We start from the raw sequence: 21,248 nt of genomic DNA, 5'->3' as shown, positions 1-21,248 counted from the left end.
TGATTCTTTCTTTTTATTTATGAATTTTCAGAATAATAAATTAATGCCTTAGTACCCTTCAAATTTGACCAGTGAGGGCTTTTAAAAAAATACATCGCAAAGAATGAATGGATTTTTTAAACCGCATGTTGTCTGTGTCTCGATCAATTGTTCTCATCCTCCTTTTGGATCCTCAAATTGTCCCACCTTTGGTTAGTGGGAGCCTGTTCAGTTTGCCTGCTGTGTCCATTTAACATGACTCTAGTGGTCTTTGAGAGTTTCCTTGTTTTCTGTACGGTGTGAGCGTGTGTTGGCACAAGCAATGTGAAACTGCCAGGCTGGGCGGTCTGTCTGTAAGCAGCTATGAAGCTAGTCTCAGAAATGGACTTGTATTTGTCTGTAGGTGGAAGGAGGTGAGTCTCACTTGGAGAAGTATTGGCTGGAGCCTCCAGGACGGCAAGGACAGGTCCGGGTTAGGGAGGAGGCTGACTCCCAACAGAACACAGAGTCTTGGGGGAGGATTCCTGCAGAACCGGGAAGCGCCTTGGCGAAAGTCCTGGGCTCAGCCCTGAGGGAGTGAAGACCCATGGGACCCGCATGCATTGATATGGCCGTGGCAGACGTGGGCGAGGAGTGGGCCTCAGCACCCATCGCAGACTGCCCAGACTCGAGATCCTGGCAAAACACAGCAGAAAGGGGGAAGACAGACCCTACAGACCCATGCTCTTGGTGGGTGAGGCCTCATTTGATTATTTTTAAATTTTCCATTGTATTTTTAAAAGATAAATACTGAACTCACAGAAGTCACATGATACAATGTTCAAAATGTATCCATAGCATGCAGTTGGAAGTTACCGTCCCTCCAGGTGAATGGGTAAATAAAATGTGATACATCTGGACAATGGAGATTATTCAGCAGAAAAGAAATGAGCAAACAAGCCATGAAAAGACATGGCAGAAACTTAAATGCATATTATTAAGTGAAAGAAGCCAATCTAAAAAGGGGTAAATATTATATGACATTCTGGAAAAGGCAACTATGTGACATTCTAGAAAAGGCAAAACTATGGAGACAGTAAAAAGATCAGTGGTTGCCAGAAGTTTGGGGGTTGGGGGAGACAAATAGAGCACAGAGGATTTTTCAGGGCAGTGAAAATACTCTGCACGATACTATAATGATGGACACCTGTCAATATGCATTTGTCCAAACCCACAGAATGTACAACACTAAGAGTGAACCCTAAAGTCAGCTATAGACTTTGGGTGGTTGTGATGTGTCATGGAGGTTCATCCATTGTAACAAATGTATCCGTCTGGTGAGGATGTTGATAACGGGGGAAGCTGCGCATGTGTGCCGGGCAGGGAGTTATGGGAAAGCTCTGTCCCTTCCTCTCAATTGTGCTGTGAATCTAAAACAAAACAAAACAAAATTGTAAGAATAAATAAATAAATGTAAAGAATAAAACTGGGGGGGAAAATGCAGTGAAAATTCTCCCTCTCACTCATCTAACAAGCCTGCCCTGCAGGAAACCATGCTGACAGTGTCTTACATATTCTTCCACAGACAGTCTGTACATGTGAGTAACTAATGCATCAGCTTTCCCTGATGCTATCAACACAGACGGTAACATAACGTATGTGCTGTACTGCGTGCTCTTTTCATCTGTTTTAACTTTATATAAAAAAGGCAGCACGAGCCTTCCCAGTGCCATAAGTGCCATCCCAGGGTAAAGGCAGGAATACAGACAGTCAGAGTCCCCCTGATGCTGTAACACAGCAGAGGACGGGGCGTCACCAGGAAGCCCAGCAGGTAAAGGGAAATTTGGGATAACTACAGGGGCCCCGACTTTGAACCAGAGACCTGTTCATCTGCATTTAAATGCTCTACCCCTGAGCTCTACCCCTTCCTGGGACAAATAGGCCTCCTCCCTCAGGACTCCCCATTTGGGGAGCCACACCCAAGACACCTTTCATAATGATAAGACCTAATGTTTATTGAGCACTTATACTGTGCTAGATAAACTGTACTAGGAGCTTCATGGATATATGATTTTAAAAATTATCTGTGTTAGTACTATCTCTATCTCTACTTCCACCACCATCACCATCCTTATCATGGATGACAGTGACACAGGAATTGAAGTGACTTGCCCCAAACCATAAAGAGTGGATGACAGAATCAAGAGTTAAATGGCCACCACGTCCTTCTGCCTCCACACCGCTGCCCTCTAAGGACGGGTGTTCAGGGCCTTGAGGCCTCAGGGCCAAGCCTTCTCCCTGCCCTGCGACAATCAGCAATCCCTCTTGCTCTACCTCTCTGTAAACTCTCCCCCTTTTTATAATGGGGTTGTCCAGAAAAGCAGAGCGTGGACCTAACCCAGTGCCTTGAGAGGACCCAGCAGAGGCTTCTGGAAGGCAGAGCACTTGAACGGAGGTTTTCTAAATTAGTGAATTAATTAGCTGTTGGATGAGCAATGTTTTCACACGGCACAGAACAGAAAATGTACAGAATAGCACACTGAGAAAAAATAAGACTCCACTATGATTGTGGGGATTGTTGTACAATGTATACGTAGGTGAAATCTGTATGTTGTACACCTTAAACTTCTACAATGTTGTATGTCAATGACATCACATAACACTGGAAAAAATGTTGAATGAAAATGAAGTACAAAGAAACCACTCAAGTCTAGTTCCCACATCCATCACTACACAGTTACAATTTTCTTCCTTGTGATGAGAACTTTGAAGGTCTACTCTTAGCAACTTTCAAATATATAACAGAGTATCAGCTACACTCACCAGGCTGCTCACTAGCTCCCAGGAGTTATTTATCTTATAGCTGCCTTGGTTTCCTCTTTTGTCAAGTGGGGACTACGGTGCTTCTTGTGAGGATGAAACAAGAATGTGAAGACCTCTCTCTCCAGCGAGGATACAGTCAAGAGGTGAGAGCGACCGAGGTACAGGGGGACAGAGTGGGTCCTACGTTCAGTCTAGAGAAGATGCTGGACCTACAGACATCAGGGAAGAGCCAGGAAACCTCAAAAAAGTGGCACACAGGGGGCGCCCGGATTTGAACCAGGGACCTGTTGATCTGCAGTCAAACACTCTACCCCTGAGCTACACCCCCACATGTGAGCTATTTCTCAGTCATACCTTTATATTCATACAACCACACCCACACCCTATAAACAATCCAGTTTCTGCCTCTTTGGTTTCATGTCCCACTGTCACTCCAAGTTGGCCTTTCTACACTGAACCCCAATCCACTTTCTTCCTCAAGTTTGGTGAATTGATGATTTGGTCACAATCTTTTGCCCACAGCCAGAGACAAGGGTCCAGGGACCCTCTCGTGACCTAGATGAGAAAACCCAGGCCTCTGGAGCCCTTTCACCAGGCCAAGCTCTGGGTCTGAGAGCCCGACCCACCTCGTTTACTCTGTCAGTCACCCTCCATCTCACTTTACTTTATCCATCCTTCTCTTGTTCTGCTTTCTTTCTCCTTTTATTTGCCATCTGTCTTTCTTCTACCTGCTGTGTCACTCGTGGCCTCCTCCCTGACGTCTCTCCTCTCCTAACCAGAGGAGACTTTTTAGTCCTTTATCTAATTCAAGTGTTGTCTTTTTCAAACTAACTCCTTACCTGAGATGTAAATGGAAGACAGGTCTAGTAAATAAAAGGTGGACCATTTGTTTCCAAAAACAAAATAGATGACAAAAGCTAAGAAAGCTGTGAAAATAACTTTGGTCTTAGTAAATATTACAACATCTACTAAAACACAAGACTGCAAACAGCACCAGGACAGAACACTTGAAATCCAGACCTGGGGGTATATCATAGTATACTACGGGTGCCAAAAAAATGTCTACAAGTGGACACTTTGGTCAACATTGCTCAAGCAGTAGTTCGCCGTAATCAGAAGTGTCTGGACGCTGATGGGAACCACTTTGAGCACCTCTTGTCATTGCAGAAGTCAAACGTGACTTGTAGTCATCTTTTGTTATTGGTATATATTGAGTACTACAAATAGTGTTTTCCTTTCTTAAAATGTGTCTACATTTTTAGCACCCTCTGTATACATAGATTTAATAAAAGATAATCACAACCTACCTACCTGTTGGGCTGCCCCTGCCACCGGCCTGATGGCATCACAGTTCCTCTCGCAGACACACTTAAATTGGCATTATTTGCTCCACAGAGTAAAGGCAAGGACTAAAAAATAAATAGGGGGTTTGGGGCTCATGGGTGACTTCTTAAACTTTCTTCTTTGTACTCTTCCACAGTCTCCACAATTTCTGCATCAAATGTATTCCTTTAAAAAAAATCAGACAAACCGATAAATACTACAAAGTTATGCATATTCCATTCTAGTAATTGCAAGCAATACCATTTCCTATTGACATAGTAAATAATTGCTTTAAGACAAAAAGAATCAATGGAGCGCTAATTTGAGAAATATGCATTATAATTTACATACAACTCGTTCAAGCTTTTATAGGAATAAATGTTTCCATCTTGCAGGTGAGGACATAGCCTCATAGCTTCACCTGCCATCTCATCCGCCTCCACGTTAGGATGTGCGTCAATCTAAGACACTAATAATGGCTCAGGTATGTTGAGTGCTTACTATGTGGGAGGCATTGTGTGTACCTCTTCCCATTTAATCCTCCCAAGAACTCCTTGAAGTCTGTGAAAAGGTCTCCCATGAAGTAGCTAAGATGACCCCCATTTTATAGATGAAGAAACAGAGACTCAGAGGGGTTCAGTAACTTTCATTCAGTCATTCAACAAACAGTAAACATCACTGCATCCCAAATTCTATTCTAGGCACTGAGAACTTAGCAGGGAACAAGGCAAACAAACAAGGTCCTGCCCTCAGGGAGCTTCTATTCCGAGAGGTGTCAGGTGACAGACAAGCAAATGAAAACATGAACAAGATCATCACAGATACTGAAAACACTAGAGGAAGATAAAGCAGGGTGATGTGATGGAAGATGACGGGGTGAGACAGGGTGGTTCCAGGCTGTGGGTAGAACGACTGCCAAGTCCCAAAGGCGTGAACTAGCTTGGCAGCATCATGGAGCATAAACAGTGCCAGTATGGCTGCAGCAAAGGGACAGAGAGCAGGACAGATCTGAGCAGTGGTGAGGTGGGGTTTATTTCATGTGCCCCCCTAGGGAAGGGTGGAGCCTGGACTGACCTTACACAGAGGCCACCACCTCCCAAACCTTCCTGATGGGCTCTCTGCAGGGGACTTGACCCAGGACCTGTCACCTCAAGCCTGTTCTACTGTGACAGGCCTCCCAACTCAGTCTGTGAGCCCCTTTGGCCACGCATCGACGTTTGTTATTGTTCATCCAGTCTGCCTGGTTCCTGCCCTGGTGGAGGTGACTTTCCAGCGATGCGCCACACACGAGTGTGACACAGTCACTCAGGTACTTTTCCAATTACTATTGTGATGAGTGCTGTGAGCGCACAGAACAGGGCAGAATGACCCTAGTGGGGTTCAGGAGAGGCAGTAGCATTGCCACAACACGTTAATGTACTAAGGAAGGGAAGTTAATTAGGAGATGAGTGGCCCAGGAGGCCCAGGCCGCATGGGCGGAACCTGAACCAGAAGAGCAGAGGTAAGGCCAGGGTGCTGGAGTCGGGGAGACAGCCTCTTGTGGACTGAATAGTGTCTTCCCCAAATTCATGTCCTTCCAGAAACCTCAGAATGAGACCTTACTGGGAAATAGGCTCATTGCAGATTTAAGGAGCTAAATTAGGATGAGGTCTTACTAGAGTAAGACTGTGTGACTGTTGTCCTTATATAAGAGACGCAGCGATAGAGACACACAAGGAGAAGGCCATGTGACAACTGACAATGGAGGCAGACACCGGAGCGATGCATCGAGAAGCCAAGAGATGCCAAAGAATGCTGGCCAACCACGAGAAGCTGGGTGAGCGGCGGGGTACAGATTCTCCCTGAGAGTCTCTAGTGAGAACCAACGCTAATGGCACCCTGATTTTGGACTTCTAGCCAATACATTTCTGTTGTATAAGGCCACCCAGTTTGTGGTACTTGGTGACGGCAGCCCTAGGAAACTAACTAATAAACTAATACACAGCCCAAGATAGAGCTTAATTCTTAGGGCGTTAAGCAAGAGAGGACCATGATTAAATGTACATTTTCAAAAGGTTTCTCTGGCTGCCCACGGTTCCCAAGCAGTCCCAAAGCATTCAAATACATTCAGTGTCGGGCCCCACAATATGGCCGAGGCCACAGTTCTAATGCCACCGCCTGCCTGGTCATCACTCACAAGGAACCAACCACAAAGTGATTTCCCAGCCTCCACCGGGCCTGTCCCCCTCAAGAGATCGCCTCCCCAGTTCTCACCTCTGCCTGTAGGTACCCACCTACTTCCTGCAGAGAACAAGTGTAAACTGGCGGACCTTCTGGAGGCTGGTTTGGCAACCTGCATCAAAAGCTTTAAAAACAACAACAAAAAAAGTCCATACTCTTTGACAGGGCAATTCCACCTCTTGGAAATAACTAGACAAATATTTGAAAACGTTTTAGGAATCAAGAAAGGTCCACCCCATCCTCAGAGCGCTTCTCAAGGTCCACCCACCTCCACGTGGTGTAAATACATCTGCCACTAGCTTAACTGACTTGAGCGTCAGAAGAGTGTGTAGAACGAAATGCTGCCCGAGACGGGGTTTTATAAACGCCGCCGCTCGGGTCAATTCCGGGGCCACCCCTTCCTTCTCGGTCCCCGCGCCCCCAGGCTTTCCTTTGTACCCTTCTCCTCCGCAGTGGCTTTTGCCTTCGGGGCGGGGCCCGTCTCAGCTCGGTCGCACCCCGAGGCCTGCCCTTTGTGTTTGCACCGCCTGGATCCCAGCCTCGCATCTGCACAAAGCACGCGCCACCGCAGCTCGCCGAACGGGGCCGGGCGGGCCCGGCGTGCGAGGAAACAAGGAAACACGGGAGAAAGAGGGGTCTCGGGGCGCAGCTGCACGGCTCCGGGACTGCCGCGGAGGCCCGGCCACCGCTCGGCCCACTGCGGGGTTTCGGGGACGGCCCTTTCCTGGGCGCGCGCCGACGGCCCCGCGCAACCACCGAGAGGCCCGCGTTCCTAGAGCGGCCGCGGGCGGCCAGGTGCGGCGCCAGCCTCCGGGTGTCCCGGGGGCGCCGGCAGGGGGCGGCATGGCCCGGCGGCCCCACGTGGCGAGGGCGCCTGAAGCAATCCCCGCGGCGGGCGGCTGGGCCGGGGCGTGCTCGGTGGGTTCCGTGGGTTGGCAAGTGGAGGCTCGGGCCGAAGAATTCAAAAAAATTCAAGTCATTAAAAATTAAATTTACAAAATACAGATACGTTTATTTAAAACATAAATCTATAAACCTAGAGAGATACACTTTTAAAATTAAATAATCTACTGTATGTCCCCCTTTCACTCGGGCCCAGACTTTGAGGGCGTTGATGGAGTCTCAGGCAGGAAGAGATGGAGCCCGGAGGCCAGCGAGGGAGGCTGAGGACGGGTACCCTGCCGTCCCCTGCGGGAGGCAGGACCTAACTCTGCGGGACTCCAGGGCCATTCCTCAAGGCGTTGGGGGCCTGGGATCCGGAGCAGCTGCTTCCCGGGGGTCTCGACGCCTCTATGTTGTGTTATGTGTGTTTGCATATGCCGCTGCTGTGGAGAGCAGGCAGAGCAGAGCGACTTAAAACGAGAGAAAGCCTGTACAAACAGGAGTGCCAATGTGACAGCTCACAGCCAGCAGAGGAAGGGTGGGAGGGCTGCCTGGATGCCACCTATGGCACTAGCTCCCTGCAGTCTAGCTTGGCTGCCTGCCCACCAGCCCATGGACCTCTTACCAGGGGGCTGGGTGACCTTCCTTCAAAGGCAGGGCAGCCCAGAGGATTTCTGTCATCACCCCAGGCACCCTGCGATTGTGGTAAGAGGATTTGGTAGTGAGCTGGAGGCTCTACGTAATATTTGGGCTGAAATATCAGAGGAAATAATAAAACACATGTTTATTATATCTTAGCTTTTGGATTAGCTTTAGTGAAGAAAGTCACCTGTATTCCAGCGGGGCAGAGATTTGGGGTTTTACCTATGTTTCATCCTGCACCGTCATCTGTGGTTTATTTGCCCATTCATTTAACATTCGTTGAGTACTTCACGTGGGCCAGGGCCAGGAGCAAGCATGGAAACAAACAGTAGCCAGCTGGTGGGAATATCAAGCATACATGCCACCAAGTACCCACTCTAGACGCCACCAAGCCCAGCAAGCAGGAAGGGACATCCTCAAAGCTACTGGCAGCCAGGTTGTGTAGCCCAGGGTCCTGCCTGGCAATGAGCTATAACTGGTGTCTGATCTTCCCATGCCTTCACAGTGTAGGCGTTAGCTGTAAAAAGAACTTCGGGGATCCCAGTAGTTTCTGACAGGGCTTTTCCGGACATCTGTGCTGTTATTTCCCTTGTCTTCCAAGGATTCTTGGTGGGTGTCAACTCGCGAGATTCACTGGTGAGGTTTAGGGACTCACCCTTGTCTGATAAGGCCATCTGCCCAGTGAGCAGAGGTTAGTTACAGAGACGAGACATGCATGTATACCCTAAAAGGAATACATAAACTTAAGAAACCCTGTACCCTATTAAAATAAGTAAGCATGGCATGTGTCACTGGATAAATTAAACATATAGAGCGAGGACGGAGACTGGGAAAAGTGGAAGCAAGGGAGAAGGGGGGAGACTTGCCCAGGGCAGGGGGAGTTTGAAGTGGCTTCCTCTGTGGCGAGTCCTCAGGTCAGTCCCAGGCCCTGGGGAGGACCAAGCCCATTCAGCTACCTATCACTCAAACCCCAGCCCCTCTGCCTCCAATTATTGTACATATGCAGCTTCTGAAAATGGTTTTAGTTCAACAAGGGATTATGAGGCTAAGAAAAAGCTTAAAAACCCTGACACGTGAAGTGCAGGAAATTTGGCTGATCATTATGAACTTGATTTAGATTTTGTGTCCCGAATCTGAAAGAGATTCTAAAATGCAATATTCTAGATTTGGTTTCTACAGAGAGGGGATGAACACTTCCAAGTAATCCACTTAACTTCACAGGTGTGGAGATGGTTAAAAGTCCTACTGAGTGGGATATGCAATTTCTTCTGTTACATTTATGAAGAAGACTTGATATCTTCTCTTGAAGAAATAAGGGACTCATTCAATTCTAAGATAAGTTTTTATTGTTCGGAGCTCAGAAATTCCTTTACAGTCAGGGGAAAAAACCCAACAACAATGGCATTTTCATTTGGGGAAAAAGAGTTTTAAACTAAATTCTGAAATTCTGTTATGCGATTATCACCTACTAATGTGCTGATCATTTTGGTAAAATGAACACCCAAGCATGTTTGTATGCAGTGTATGCTTGTTCCAAGACTCTGAAGAGCTGGCACAGATTTGGGCAAGAAAAAAATGTGTCTATTTCTTCTCAATATGTCTACTGTTTGAATTAAATATACTGGAGATTGGTGGGATCGGTCTGGAAAATCACTTGCTTTTTTAGCAGTGCTCTGAGACATTTGAGGTTTAATTTTTTTCTAAACTGATTTCAAAATGTATCATGAACCTTTGGCTTGGTAAGGCATTGATTACTTCGAGATAAGCAAGGGAAACCCGTGGGTTAAAGTAGGAAAGGAATAATAATAATTTTACTGAGACATTTGTTATTAAATTGCTCAGGAGGTAACTATGCCAACCAACTTACATCCTTTACTTTTGGACAAAATTAATGTGACTTTCAGTGATGCCAATCACTGCAAGATCATACAGACCAAAAAATTGCATAAATAATTTACCTGCAGAAAGTTTGATCACGGAACCATGTGGTTCTTGGATGATACCTTCGGTAGTAGAATGGCAAATGTCACATTTTATAACCTGTTTAATATTCTTAATTGAATTTAGCTTAAATCCCATCAATTTCCATCCTTGGAGGGCATAACTTTAGTATTTGTGTATTCTAAATATGAAGAACTGGTTGAATATAGCCCCTTAAAAGGTTGTATACTTATTAGACTGTACTGATTCTGAAAGGAAACAGTTATCCTGATAGTCATTATCTAAATAAAATTACTAGCAAGGGTAGAAATTTTCATTGGTCGTTTTATCATTAATATTCAACTTTCTGTTACCCTAGTTAGTAGATAGTAGCCATGTTCCTGTCTTATACTCTGAGTAATTTAGAGAATGTGGATATTATTTTATAAAGAGAAGCAGTGAGTTTCGTTCACCTGGTCGTGGTAGAAGGAATGGTGAGAACCCTAAGAGGTAGTGTGAGCCTGAAAGATTAGAGTCAGGGGAGAGTGCTATTTTCCTAGGGAGTGGAAATTTTCCTTGTAATAATCTCCTTCACCCAAATCCTTCTCTGACTGTTAAACAAATGGCTTCTTAGGTCCCAACATCAGAGACAAACACAGAAAAGGAGCCCCTGGCCTTAACAGATAGCCTCTTCCCAAAGTGCCTATGGAAGAGAGGGTCTCCGTATAAAAGAGGGGCTAGCTTAGCGCCCACCACCAAGGCGCCCAGCCACATCCATTCTACCCTGGTTAGGTGAGCTGGGCCACCGTCCAGGTGACGCTGGGCGGGGCGGGGCGGGGCTGGGCTGGGCCGGCCAGCCAGCGAGCTGTCTGCTTTCCGCCAGGTCCAGAATTGAAACGGAATGTCCACGGGACAGGCAGAACTGCGAATCAGAGAGAAATGGTACTGTTTTACCTTTTTTTTTTTTTTTTTTTTATTAAGGATCCACGCTGAAGAAATTGGGAGGCAGTATATAACAGCAGTTAACAGCACATACTTAAGTTTAAATTCTGGCCATGTGACCTTGGGCTAATTGCATAACCTCTCTGAACTTCATCTGTAGGGGATACGAATACAATTTCACAGGTAGTCACAAGATAAAATATGAAAGCATTTACTTAGCACAGTGCCTGCAACATGGTAAGACCCAATGAATCGTGGTGATGACTATTGTTGTCTCCTAATGAACTCAAGGCTAAGTCTGACTGCTTAGCAGAAGTTTTCATATAAGGCCATTCACTATCAGTAGTAGTCAGTTTAATTTTTCTTTTCTTTTTTCCTCCCTTCCTTCCTTCTCTCTTCCCTCTTCCTTCATTTCTTTTTTTTTTTTTAAACATTTGTTTAGCCTGGAGTTACCTTTTGTAGAAAATAGAAATAAAAGGGTTAGATTCTGTTTTAACAGAAAAAAAACTCATTTCAAGGAACCCGACTGGAAGTGGTAAATGCAGAATTGATTTTTTAAAAAGTTGAAATCTAGAAGTCCCCACTATGCTAGGGAAGCGGCAAGAGACTTCAGCAGCCTAAATGCTTTCCAGAAAGCTGGAGGAGAGGACTTGGCCTGACTCACTGTTGCCCTGGCAACAGTAGGGCCTAGAGACCTCATCCCTGATCCCTTAATCTGAGGGGCCTCAGGAAAGGTCCCCACAGACACCTGGCTAGAGAAAGCTACCCTGACTAACAGGAGGGAGACAGGAAAGATGGAGGTATGCCTTTTTCTGCAAAGATAACCACCTACTGTTCTCTGTGATGCTCTCAGCTTTCCAGAACCCCAAAGGCTGACTCTAGAGAATCAGGCCACAGAGTCTCCACCCGATTCTAAGTGCCATCAAGGCAGTGGATGGTTTTCTAAGCCTTTTGTTTCTCCATGGAGCCCAGCAGTGTTTTGTACACACGTTGTGCTTAATAATGGGTGGGGTCTGTGTGACAATGAGCACCCCCTAAGGTGCCAGACCCCAGGCCCGCTCCATTCGCTGCCCCCCACCTGAGTGAGTGAGCACAGACAACCCACTTCTTTCTGTCTTAATTTCTCCAGCTGTAAAAGGAGAGGCTCAACACTAAGGCCTTTTTTGCCTCTAAAATTCTTTTATTCTCTTAGGACATTAATAATTTTGGCAAATATATGGCACAGAGCATGTTCTGCTTGATATATTCTGTTTCCTCTAATTTTGTCTGAAATTTTAAAATCTGAGGATAAAATGGAATACTTTGAAAGAGGCACTGGCTTTCCCTTTTTCAATAACCATTCAGTTCCCAAGGAAAGAACTCTGTGGCCAAGCAAGTGGGCTTTGAAGTCGAAAAGACTTGAGTTCAAATCCTGGCTCTACCATTTGGTTGCTGTGTGACTTTGGACCTACTCAACCTCTCTGAATCTCAAGCTCTTCACCTATAAAATGAGTAAGATGATACATCCAGCAGAGTTATGAGGTGATGTATGCACAATCTTCAAAAATAAGACACGTTCAATAAATGGCAATTATTCTTTCTGGTACACAACTCCAGGGGGCCAATGGAAACTTTCAAGTCAGGAATTTGCAAGTCTGGCTTTCTAATTAAAGGCACCCTAGGAAAGCACCCAGTAAGGAGGGGTACTACCCACTGCAAACTCTGGCGTGTGGCTGAGAGGTGAGTTTAAACCCATCTATCTGACATCATGAGCAGTGTGTGGTTTGATTTGCACTTCCTCACACCAAAATAATTTTCCATTTCTGCCTGCTGGGGAAATTTCCTTGTCAGAGATTTGTTTTTTCAAAAAATACCACGAGCCCATGACCCACCTGAACTTCAGTTTTTACTAAGTTAAGCCATCATTAGCTAGAAGCTAATAATGAAATTAGCAAACTTTTATCGAGACTTTAGTAGGAACCAGCGTCTTTGGTGTGTATTTATTCTTTATGATATTTAAACCTCAGAACAATGGGAACTTCATTATCCCCATTGAACAGATGAGGAAGTTTGTGTTCTGTGAATTAGCTCGTGCAAGGCCACACAACCAGCAAGGTTAAATCCACCTCTGTGGACTCCAGAGTGTGTCTACCACCCTGTGTAAATGTTGGCTTTGGACTACTATGGAGTTTAGGGCAGATGGAAAGAGAATCACGCTGGTGTCTAGGAGTTGGGACGAGGGATGAGGGATGGGATGGTGGGATTACAGGGTGCTGGGCCCCTTGAAGGAAGAGGCGTGAAGAGGGGGTTTAGAGCCAAGGAAGGGGAAGTCGGGGCACAGAGACCCGGTGACAGCTCAGCTCCGCATATGAAGTAGCAGTCTTTGACTATATTGAATCCTTTAGAAACCAGATGCCTAGGAAAAGAAAGCTCACAGCATGGTTCCCGTTAGTGCCCTGGGGATGTCCTGCGAACTATAACACATGAAGCTCCTCTCTGAGTTTCTCCCTTGGATTTCACCCCAAACCACCGTGGTCTCCCGCTCAAGTCGGAATATCTCAGCACGCTTTGGTCCTCAAATCCCCGGACTAGCCAAGATGGGTGCAGCAATGGCCCTCCGCCAAATATCTCCAAAATATCTCTGCTCACAGCTCTCGGAGGCTTCAAATACCCTGGAGTTCAAAAGAGCCATTTCTTCGGTCAGCCCTTCAACCTCCAGCCACCAGTTCCATCACCTGTGACCTGTCCGTTGGATACGGCTGGTTCTCCCATGTCTGACTACGGAAGGTTTCCTTCTCCGTCAGCTTCAGTCTCCTGCTACCTATTTGCAATAGTTCTCTCTCCTGCTCAGCCATCGTCGATGGTTTCTCATACAAGATCAAATGCAAACTCCAGTCTTGAAGTCTTAGATCCACGTCTCCATCTACATCACCAGTCTATGCCAAGCCAATCTTTGACGGTGTTTTCCCTCCACAAGCCCTCTCCAGAATCAATCACTGCTCCCCACTTTCCACACTTCCACTTTTAAGAATACCCCCACCAAAGGCCTTCCTCAGTTTTCTCATCTATGGACTCCTCCCAGCCTTGGATTTCATATCCACGGAAAAGCTGTCCTGACTTCCCCAGGCTCCTCTCACAGAACGCGAAGCACATCACGTGCTTGGCACTCAGTGTTTACTGCACACCAGCGGAATTCCCTGCTCCTGGCTGTGACTCTACTCTCCAGCTGCTTCTGGAGATCAGGCCGCCTCTCCAGCCCTTCACACCTGCTCAGCCGTCTGCCCTCTCCTCTGGCTGCCTGCCCTGCGGTCCTACCATCCTTTCAGAAATGTTCAATGTAAACGGAGAAGTCCTAGCCTTTCAAATCACTTCCCCTCTCTGTGCCTCAGTTTATGCATCTTTATAGGGAGAGGAGGGGGTTGGTGATCTCGGTGGTCCCTTCAGTCAATAATGTAGCACCTCCACCGTCTAATTCCTTTTTCCAAACCTCCCCACACCCTTCCTCCCTACCCCTAGACACATGACTTATTCCGCCTGCCTTCAGCAGGTCTTATCTCTCAGGCCTGTCTCTGCCTTCAGCACAAGTCCAGACTCCCCAGTTCTGGCTGAGCTGGGCACTCTGCTAGCCTCCAAGAATTGTCCCTTCAAATTGCCTGAATTCTCTCTGGGCCACTGCCAAGCCCAGGAGCAGAGCGAGAGTCAGTCACTCTGTGGGCAACGTAATATGCCCACATTTTCTCTAGGCATCACTGAATGGAGATTGGAAATGAATACCTGGGGAAACAAAGCTGGGTGCATTCGTGCATTTAATAAATCTAAAGAGCGTAGCTTTGGTGCAACATACAAATAACGAATGAAAAATGTTTGGAATGGTGCCTTTTGTGGTTTCCCCAAAGATTGGCACCAGGGGCGTCTGCACACCCCTTCCCTACACCTCCCTGCAGCGGTCATGCCACCCCTCCACCAGCCACACTTCAAGGTGGGCAGGAAGGCTGCTTGGTGATGAGGACGGGTCCAGCTTTTGCTATAGGACCCTCTTTCCAGCCCAGCCCAGACCTGTCTGTCTTCCCGCCTGTCTCTCCCACTGTCCTCGGACTTCAGGACGCCAGGAGCTTCTACACTTTCTTAGGCTCATTCACTATTTCAAGCTCCTCAGTCCTTTCTCTCTTTTCGATTTTAAAACCGTTGGGATCTGCGTCCCCTTCACCACCCAACACAGGGAGTGAGCACTTAAAAGGGACTCAACAGAACCTGTCACCTGACACTAGGCACGTGTTACTGGGCCACCTTCTCAACCCCTCCCCTTCAAAACCAAACAAAAACGGCAAACAGGAAACGCTCGTCTTTTAAAAATTACTCTATTATTATCAAATAGAACCACAGTATCCAAAAGGTAATTATAAAGTTCTATCCCCATCTAAGTGGCCCTGCACCGCCCCTCCGAGTGGCCGGCAGCCAAATCACTCCCCCCGTGCTGATTGGTTTCATCCATTTTATTGTCAAGGAAATTAACAGCCCGAAGGGGTTTCCCAGATCCGCCCTCTCCCCTCTGGGGCCCCAGGTAAACACGGCAGCAAGCGACCTGGTCTCAGGACCCCCACGTCCTTGGGAGGAGGGATGAAGGGGGGGGCTCACAGCAAAGGGGCTAAGGGGTGCCCCGCCCCGCCGGCTGGGCTTGGGGCCTCGGGCGGCGGCCAGGCAACTGCCCAGGTGCGGGCTGGGCCACGCCTGGCAGCGCCCTCGGCCGGCAGGCAGCGCCGCGCGCTCACTCGCCCGTGTGGGTCCGCAGGTGGTACTTGAGCGACTGCTTGTAGCGGAAGCACTTGGCGCAGTGCGTGCAGGGGTAGGGCCGCTCGCCCGTGTGCGCCCGCTGGTGCTCCAGCAGGTGGTGCTTCTGCGTGAAGCGCTTGCCGCACTCGGCGCAGTGGTAGGGCCGCTCGCCCGTGTGGATGCGCCGGTGCTCCAGCAGGTGGTGCTTGCGGATGAAGCTCTTGCCGCACTCGGGGCAGGCGTGCGGGCGCTCCCGCGAGTGCACGCGGCAGTGGTTGGTGAGCTTGGACTTCTCGCTGAAGCTCTTCTCGCACTCGGGGCACTTGAAGGGCCGCTCGCCCGTGTGAGTCCGCTGGTGCCGCAGCAGGTGCGACGGGCGGCTGAAGCTCTTGCCGCACAGGCTACAAATGAAGGAGACCTCGTGCTTGCCCGCGTGCACGCGCTGGTGGATGACCAGGCTGATGTGCAGGCGGAAGCTCTTCTTGCACTCGGGGCACGTGTAGGGCCGCTCGCCCGTGTGCGTGATCTGGTGCTTGGTCAGGCTTGACTTGTGGCTGAAGCTGCTGTCGCACTCGGGGCACTTGTAGGGCTTGGGGCCGCCGCCGCTGCCCGAGCTGGGCGACTTGGGGCGCGGCTTGAGCGCGTGCTTGGGGGCGAAGCTGGGCCCGCGCTCTGGCGACGCGTAGCCGCCGCGAACACGGTGGATGCGCTGGTGCAGCGTGAGCTGCTGCTTGTGCCGGAAGCTGATGTCGCACTCGGCGCACTCGTAGGGCCCCTCCTTGATGTGGTTGCGCTGGTGGATGATGAGGTTGATCTTCAGCCGGAAGCTCTTGCCGCACTCCATGCAGGTGAAGGGCCGCTCGCCGCGCCGGTTCCGCTGCTGCTGGCTGGAGGAGCCCCGGTTGTCGCTCAGGTGCCGGTCGCCGTGGGACACGGGCGCCAGCCTCTTCACTGCCGGGTTTCCCAGCTGCAGGGGCGGGGGACTCTCCTCGCCCTCGGGGGACAGCTCCCCTGGCAGCGGGGTCTGGTACATGCTGGCCTCGTACCTCCCCGACAGCTGCCCGAGGGCCTGCAAGTGCTGTGGCAGCTCGTCGTCGTCCTCCTCTTCTTCCTCCTCCTCCTGTTCCTCGGTTTTGATCACGATCCCCTCTGCTCCAGGGGCAGGGAGAGAGAGACAGCAAGGAAACGTTAGCTGTTGCCTAGCGCCCGTAACCTGGATGTAGGTAAGCATCACTACTCCATCCTCACCAGCAAGCACTGCATGGATACTGTCGGCCTGAATTCCTTCCCCTGGGAAAATACTTCTTTCCACTCCCTGCCACCTACGGCCCCCACCCCCACAGGGTTGGCTCTGTCACCAACATACACATTTGGTTCAGGAATGAGCCCAGACCCCTTGGACCTTTGCGCGGAGGAAGCAGGGAAGATTGCGTCCTCGGGATGGGAATCTGCTGGTTCCCCTTCACCAAGCTGCTCACTAGCAGTAAGCAGCAGGAAAGAAGGAAACCAGCACGCGAGCCCTCCTGGGGGGCCCCCAGATCTAGGTGCCTGAGGTTGGCATACTCCTGGACCTCCCAGTGAGTTCTCTGAGCCCACAAACACCGCTTTTCATTTAAGCTCAAGGGGTGGGTTTCTTCCCCCGTGTCAAAAGGGTCTTGACCCATCAAGTTCTCAGCCTTTCCACTCTACAGTCTCTTCCACCCGAATTCTGCTCAGCCCCATGGGGCTACTTCTTTCCTGAACTCACTTGGAGATTTCTCCTCAGGTGCCTTTACTCTCCCTCCTCTCCAGGTCTCCAGATGGTGCCCATCACTTAACACGCAGCTCCAATCCTCTCTTCTCCCTAAAACCTTCCTTAAGGGTCCCAACCTGCAGCCCCCAAGCCCACCGGAGCTTTGGAACTGGGCCTTCCCCTGCGGCATCTCACCTGCACAGGTGGATGACTCACCTGCATAGTCAGACTCTACCAACCCTGAAGCTGGGGTCAGGGGTTTCCTCTGCCTTTCCCACAAGCCCTGGTGTGCAGTGCCGTGAACAGCCCCCCTAGAGGGTGTGCACACACACACACACACACCCATAGTCTGTCTCTTTAGGACCTAAATACAGCTGTGTTCTACAGTGGCCCACAAGAATGTTAAGTCATAGAGAAAAGGAGTGGCCTTCAACACCTGTTTGAGTTTTCTCAAGTGCCTTGTACTTATTTGGCACCCCCTAAACACGGTTAATGGGGAACTATTTTTAGTCACCAACCTGTTGTGGTATAAGAAAGTCACTCACTTTTCTGAGCCTACCTGTGAGATGGACTATGCAATCATAGTCTGTATTTAGTCTGAACTTTTTCAAAGCACTTCACACCTGTTCTCTCTTTGCATATTCACATCTTATTATAGGATAAGTCAAACAAGAATTATCCCCATTTCACAGATGTGGGGCATCCAAGCCCAGAGATATCAAGTGATGTTTCCAAATAAAGTTAAGTCATAGACCTTTCCAGAGCTTGAAATTTGGGGACCACCTAGTTTATCCCCTCAACTGACAGGGAAACTGAAGCTGGCAGTTTCTGTGACCTGGTCAAGGTCTTGTAAGTTTGTTAGTGACTGCTATGCCATAGCTCTTTCTACAACTCTTCTGAGGCCAATAAAATGCAGTGTTAAAGTTAGAACATAGGTGTGCCAAGACCCAGCTTAGGCCTCTCGCCATAAGACAACATAAGACAAGGCTTTCTCGGTACTATTAGGATTCTCGGCAGGAAGTGACCCAGAAGGTCCTTGGATGAGAAAATCGGGAAGGAGGAAGCAGCTTTAGAGGTTGGTAACTAGTAGCCCTGGGCTTTATCCTGAAAATAAGGGTTGTTTATGAAAGACAGAGCGGGAAATACAGACCTTGGAAGATTCAAACTCTCCTTGAGCGTCAGAGTTGTTTTTCTTAATGAAATAAGAATGGAACATCTGGCCCTAAAATTCAGGGCTCAAGATTCCACAAAGTACTGTTTAATAATTTTCTAAGGTTCTACTAGAATTAATGGGGGATGCTCAAAAGACAATCTGGAATTTGTATTATGAAGCTCTAATTTAGCATATACTCACAATTTGCCTGTGTCTTTCACAACTTTGTGAAAGACAACGTGGTATATTAAAAAGACTTCTGGAATATCATGCAGTTATTTAAAAATGAGTTAGATCCACTCATTGGTCTTGTTTTAACCAACAAGAATGTCCAGATTTTATTAATGCAAAAAGGCAAATTGCAGAGGAATTATCAACTGATAAAATTTAAAAAAATTTTTTTTTAAATCATCAACATAATACTTTTAAAAACCTAACTAAAATGATTGTGGATATATTTCTAAATATAAATAATATATAAATTGATATGGTTAATGACTCTTTTACACATAAACAAAACATCCAAATCCAAACCAAAACCCAAAATTTACCAAATTTTCAAGGAATACACTTAATTCCTATCTTATACTTTATTTTCAGAATATAGAAAAAAGAACCAAAGCTCCCCAGTTCATTTAAGTCTATACAATCTTGTTTCCCATACTAGATGAGAAGGATTCAAGAAAAGTTCAGGTTCATTCCACTTCTGAATCTAGTTGTAAAGTTCCTAAATAAAATCGTAGCTAACTAGCTCTAATAGTGTGTTTAAAAAGGATACCATGAGGCCCTGCAACCAAGATTACTCTACTCAGCAAAGCTATCATTTAGAATCGAAGGACAGATAAAGAGCTTTCCAGACAAGAAAAGCTAAAGGAGTTCATCACCACCCAACCAGTATTACAAGGAATGTTAGAGGAACTTCTTTAAGATGAAAAGAAAAATAAAAAGATAAAAAATATGAATAAAATGGAAATAACTATATATCTCTTAACAATTATTTTAAATGTTAATGGGTTAAATGCTCCTATCAAAACATAGGGTGGCTGAATGGATAAGAAAACAAGACCCTTACATATGCTGCCTGCAAAAGACTTCAGATCGAAAGACACACACACAGTGAAAGTAAAGGGATGGAAAAAGACATTTCATAAAAATGGAAATGAAAAAAACAAAAAAAGCTGTGGTAGCAATACTTATACCAGATAAAATAGACTTTAAAACAAAGGCTATAACAAGAGACAAAGAATGTCACAGAAATCCCACTTCTGGGTATTTATCTGAAAAAACCCAAAATGCTAATATGAGGAGACATGTGCATCCATATGCCCATTGCAGCATTGTTTACAATGGCCAAGATGTGGAGGCAGCCTGGGTGTCCGTCGATGGCAGAATGGATAAAGAGGAGGTGGTACATATATCCAATGGAATAATGCTCAGCCAGGGAAGTGTATGGGTTCTTGCCATCTGTGACGGCATGGTTGGACCTGGAGGGTACTGTGCTGAGTGGAGTATGGCAGATAAAGAAAGACAGAAGTACTATGATTTTGCTTATATGTGGAAACTAAAAAGTGGAATAAACAAAACAGAAACAAATTCATAGATACAGAGAACATTTTGATAGTTGCCAGATGGGACGGAGATTGGGGGTGAGCAAAAAAGGTGAAGGGATTAAGTACAAATTGGTAGTTAGAAAATAGTCACGGGGATGTAAAGCAGAATGGTGACTGAGGTTTTATAATTAAATAAAAATGATCCTAGATTCTCCCAGGAAAAGACAGTACAGTTGGTCATTTTAAAAAATGTGCTCTGCCAAGGTTGAAATCTTCAAGTCAGGCGAGGCTTCTAGTGTGATAGAACCACCAAGGACACATCAGGAGATGAAAGTGTTGCCGCTATCTTGGGCAATTGATCTGACCTTCTCTACCTGTAGAAGGAGGGGTCCCCGCTGACCCAGTCTTTGGCTGCAATGCCTTCTTCCCTACCCAGAGACAGGTTCTTATAAACCCAGAGGCAGGAAACCTACACTGAGGGAGACGGCGCTTGGGGTCCTGCCACACCTGTCCACTCAGCAATATCCCCGCCCCACAACTAACCTGTGCAGTGTCTCTGCTGTACCAGCATCTGCTTGAGCTCGCTGAACTCACTGGAACCTTCTGTGGACTCCTCCAGCGTGTTTTCCGGCTCCTGCATGTCCAGGTCTGGCTGCTCTCCACACGGGTCACCCAGCTCCGAGTCCTGGAAGCCATGTTCTTCCACCTGTCCCATCAGGGGCTCTGGCGTCTCCAAGCTCTCCGAGCCCTCATCGTTGGTCTGCACCTCGATCTTAATCACGATCCCGTCATGGGCTGAGAGAAGGCGGGAGGGTGAGGGGAGGAGGACAGAAGAACCCAGAAAACGTTCATCCCACCTGCCCTAAAGTTTACATTTCAAAAACCCGTATTTTAGAGACCCTGAAGAAACATGATACTGAGCTGGCATTGAGTAGACATAGAATTTAATTTTTGTAGCCTTGAACACCAATTCAAACTGGAATAAAGTTAAAATAGATGCAAGGTTTGTTTTTTATGACACCCTCACATCTTGAAATAGTGGTGTCAGGGTTTCCTTTAAAACGGGGTCCTTATTCTCCTTCCCAGGTTAGGCCAGCCCACGTCAACAGTCTCTCTCTCCTCAAAATCAAACTGAATAAAGAAAAAGCTAATCACATCCTCACCCTTTCAGCGCCACCGCCCACCCCCCACCCCCCACCCCCGGTGCCCAGCGCTGACAGACCATAGCCCGCAGCCCCCTCCTTGCCCACATGCACAAGCAGGCCTACGTGTACAACAGACCTTTGGCTTTGCTTTCAATCTACACACATCACCCTGACATGTTTTTCTTACTTACCTGTAGGTCTGTAGGTTA

General features: G+C 47.5%; 1 protein-coding gene, 1 long non-coding RNA gene and 1 other non-coding gene across 6 annotated transcripts in view; all 3 read right to left on the bottom strand.

Annotated features, from left to right (window-relative positions):
* Positions 1–1,098: 1,098 nt before the first annotated feature.
* Positions 1,099–7,062, bottom strand: LOC117018130 (uncharacterized). 3 transcript variants are annotated; one of them, XR_004422174.1, is made up of 5 exons: positions 6,763–7,062; positions 6,378–6,448; positions 4,089–4,290; positions 2,782–2,990; positions 1,099–1,388 (listed from the first exon to the last, which is right to left on the bottom strand). It is a non-coding gene; the product is annotated as an uncharacterized LOC117018130 (long non-coding RNA). The 3 variants fall into 3 exon arrangements; XR_004422173.1 differs by having other exon boundaries at positions 4,093–4,290; XR_004422175.1 differs by lacking the exon at positions 2,782–2,990 and having other exon boundaries at positions 4,093–4,290.
* On the bottom strand, positions 3,038–3,109 carry TRNAC-GCA (transfer RNA cysteine (anticodon GCA)). Its single transcript has one exon. It is a non-coding gene; the product is annotated as a tRNA-Cys (tRNA).
* Positions 7,063–11,116: 4,054 nt separating the features above from the next.
* The window catches only part of ZNF777 (zinc finger protein 777), a 31,347-nt gene continuing 21,215 nt past the window's right edge, over positions 11,117–21,248 (bottom strand). Inside the window, exons 5-6 of one of the 2 annotated variants that reach the window (XM_033098909.1) lie at positions 20,438–20,689; positions 11,117–16,608 (exon numbers count right to left, since the gene is read on the bottom strand). In XM_033098909.1, the coding sequence (XP_032954800.1) occupies positions 15,455–16,608; positions 20,438–20,689 (1,406 nt within the window). In that variant the 3' untranslated portion in view covers positions 11,117–15,454. The remainder of the gene's footprint in view (positions 16,609–20,437; positions 20,690–21,248) is intronic. The other variant, XM_033098910.1, reaches the window with a different exon arrangement.

The sequence above is a fragment of the Rhinolophus ferrumequinum genome, chromosome 26 (genome assembly GCF_004115265.2).
Source record: "Rhinolophus ferrumequinum isolate MPI-CBG mRhiFer1 chromosome 26, mRhiFer1_v1.p, whole genome shotgun sequence".
Lineage (NCBI taxonomy): Eukaryota > Metazoa > Chordata > Mammalia > Chiroptera > Rhinolophidae > Rhinolophus > Rhinolophus ferrumequinum.
The sequence above is the reverse complement of the archived record's forward strand: the minus strand, read 5'-3'. Positions and strand labels throughout refer to the sequence as shown.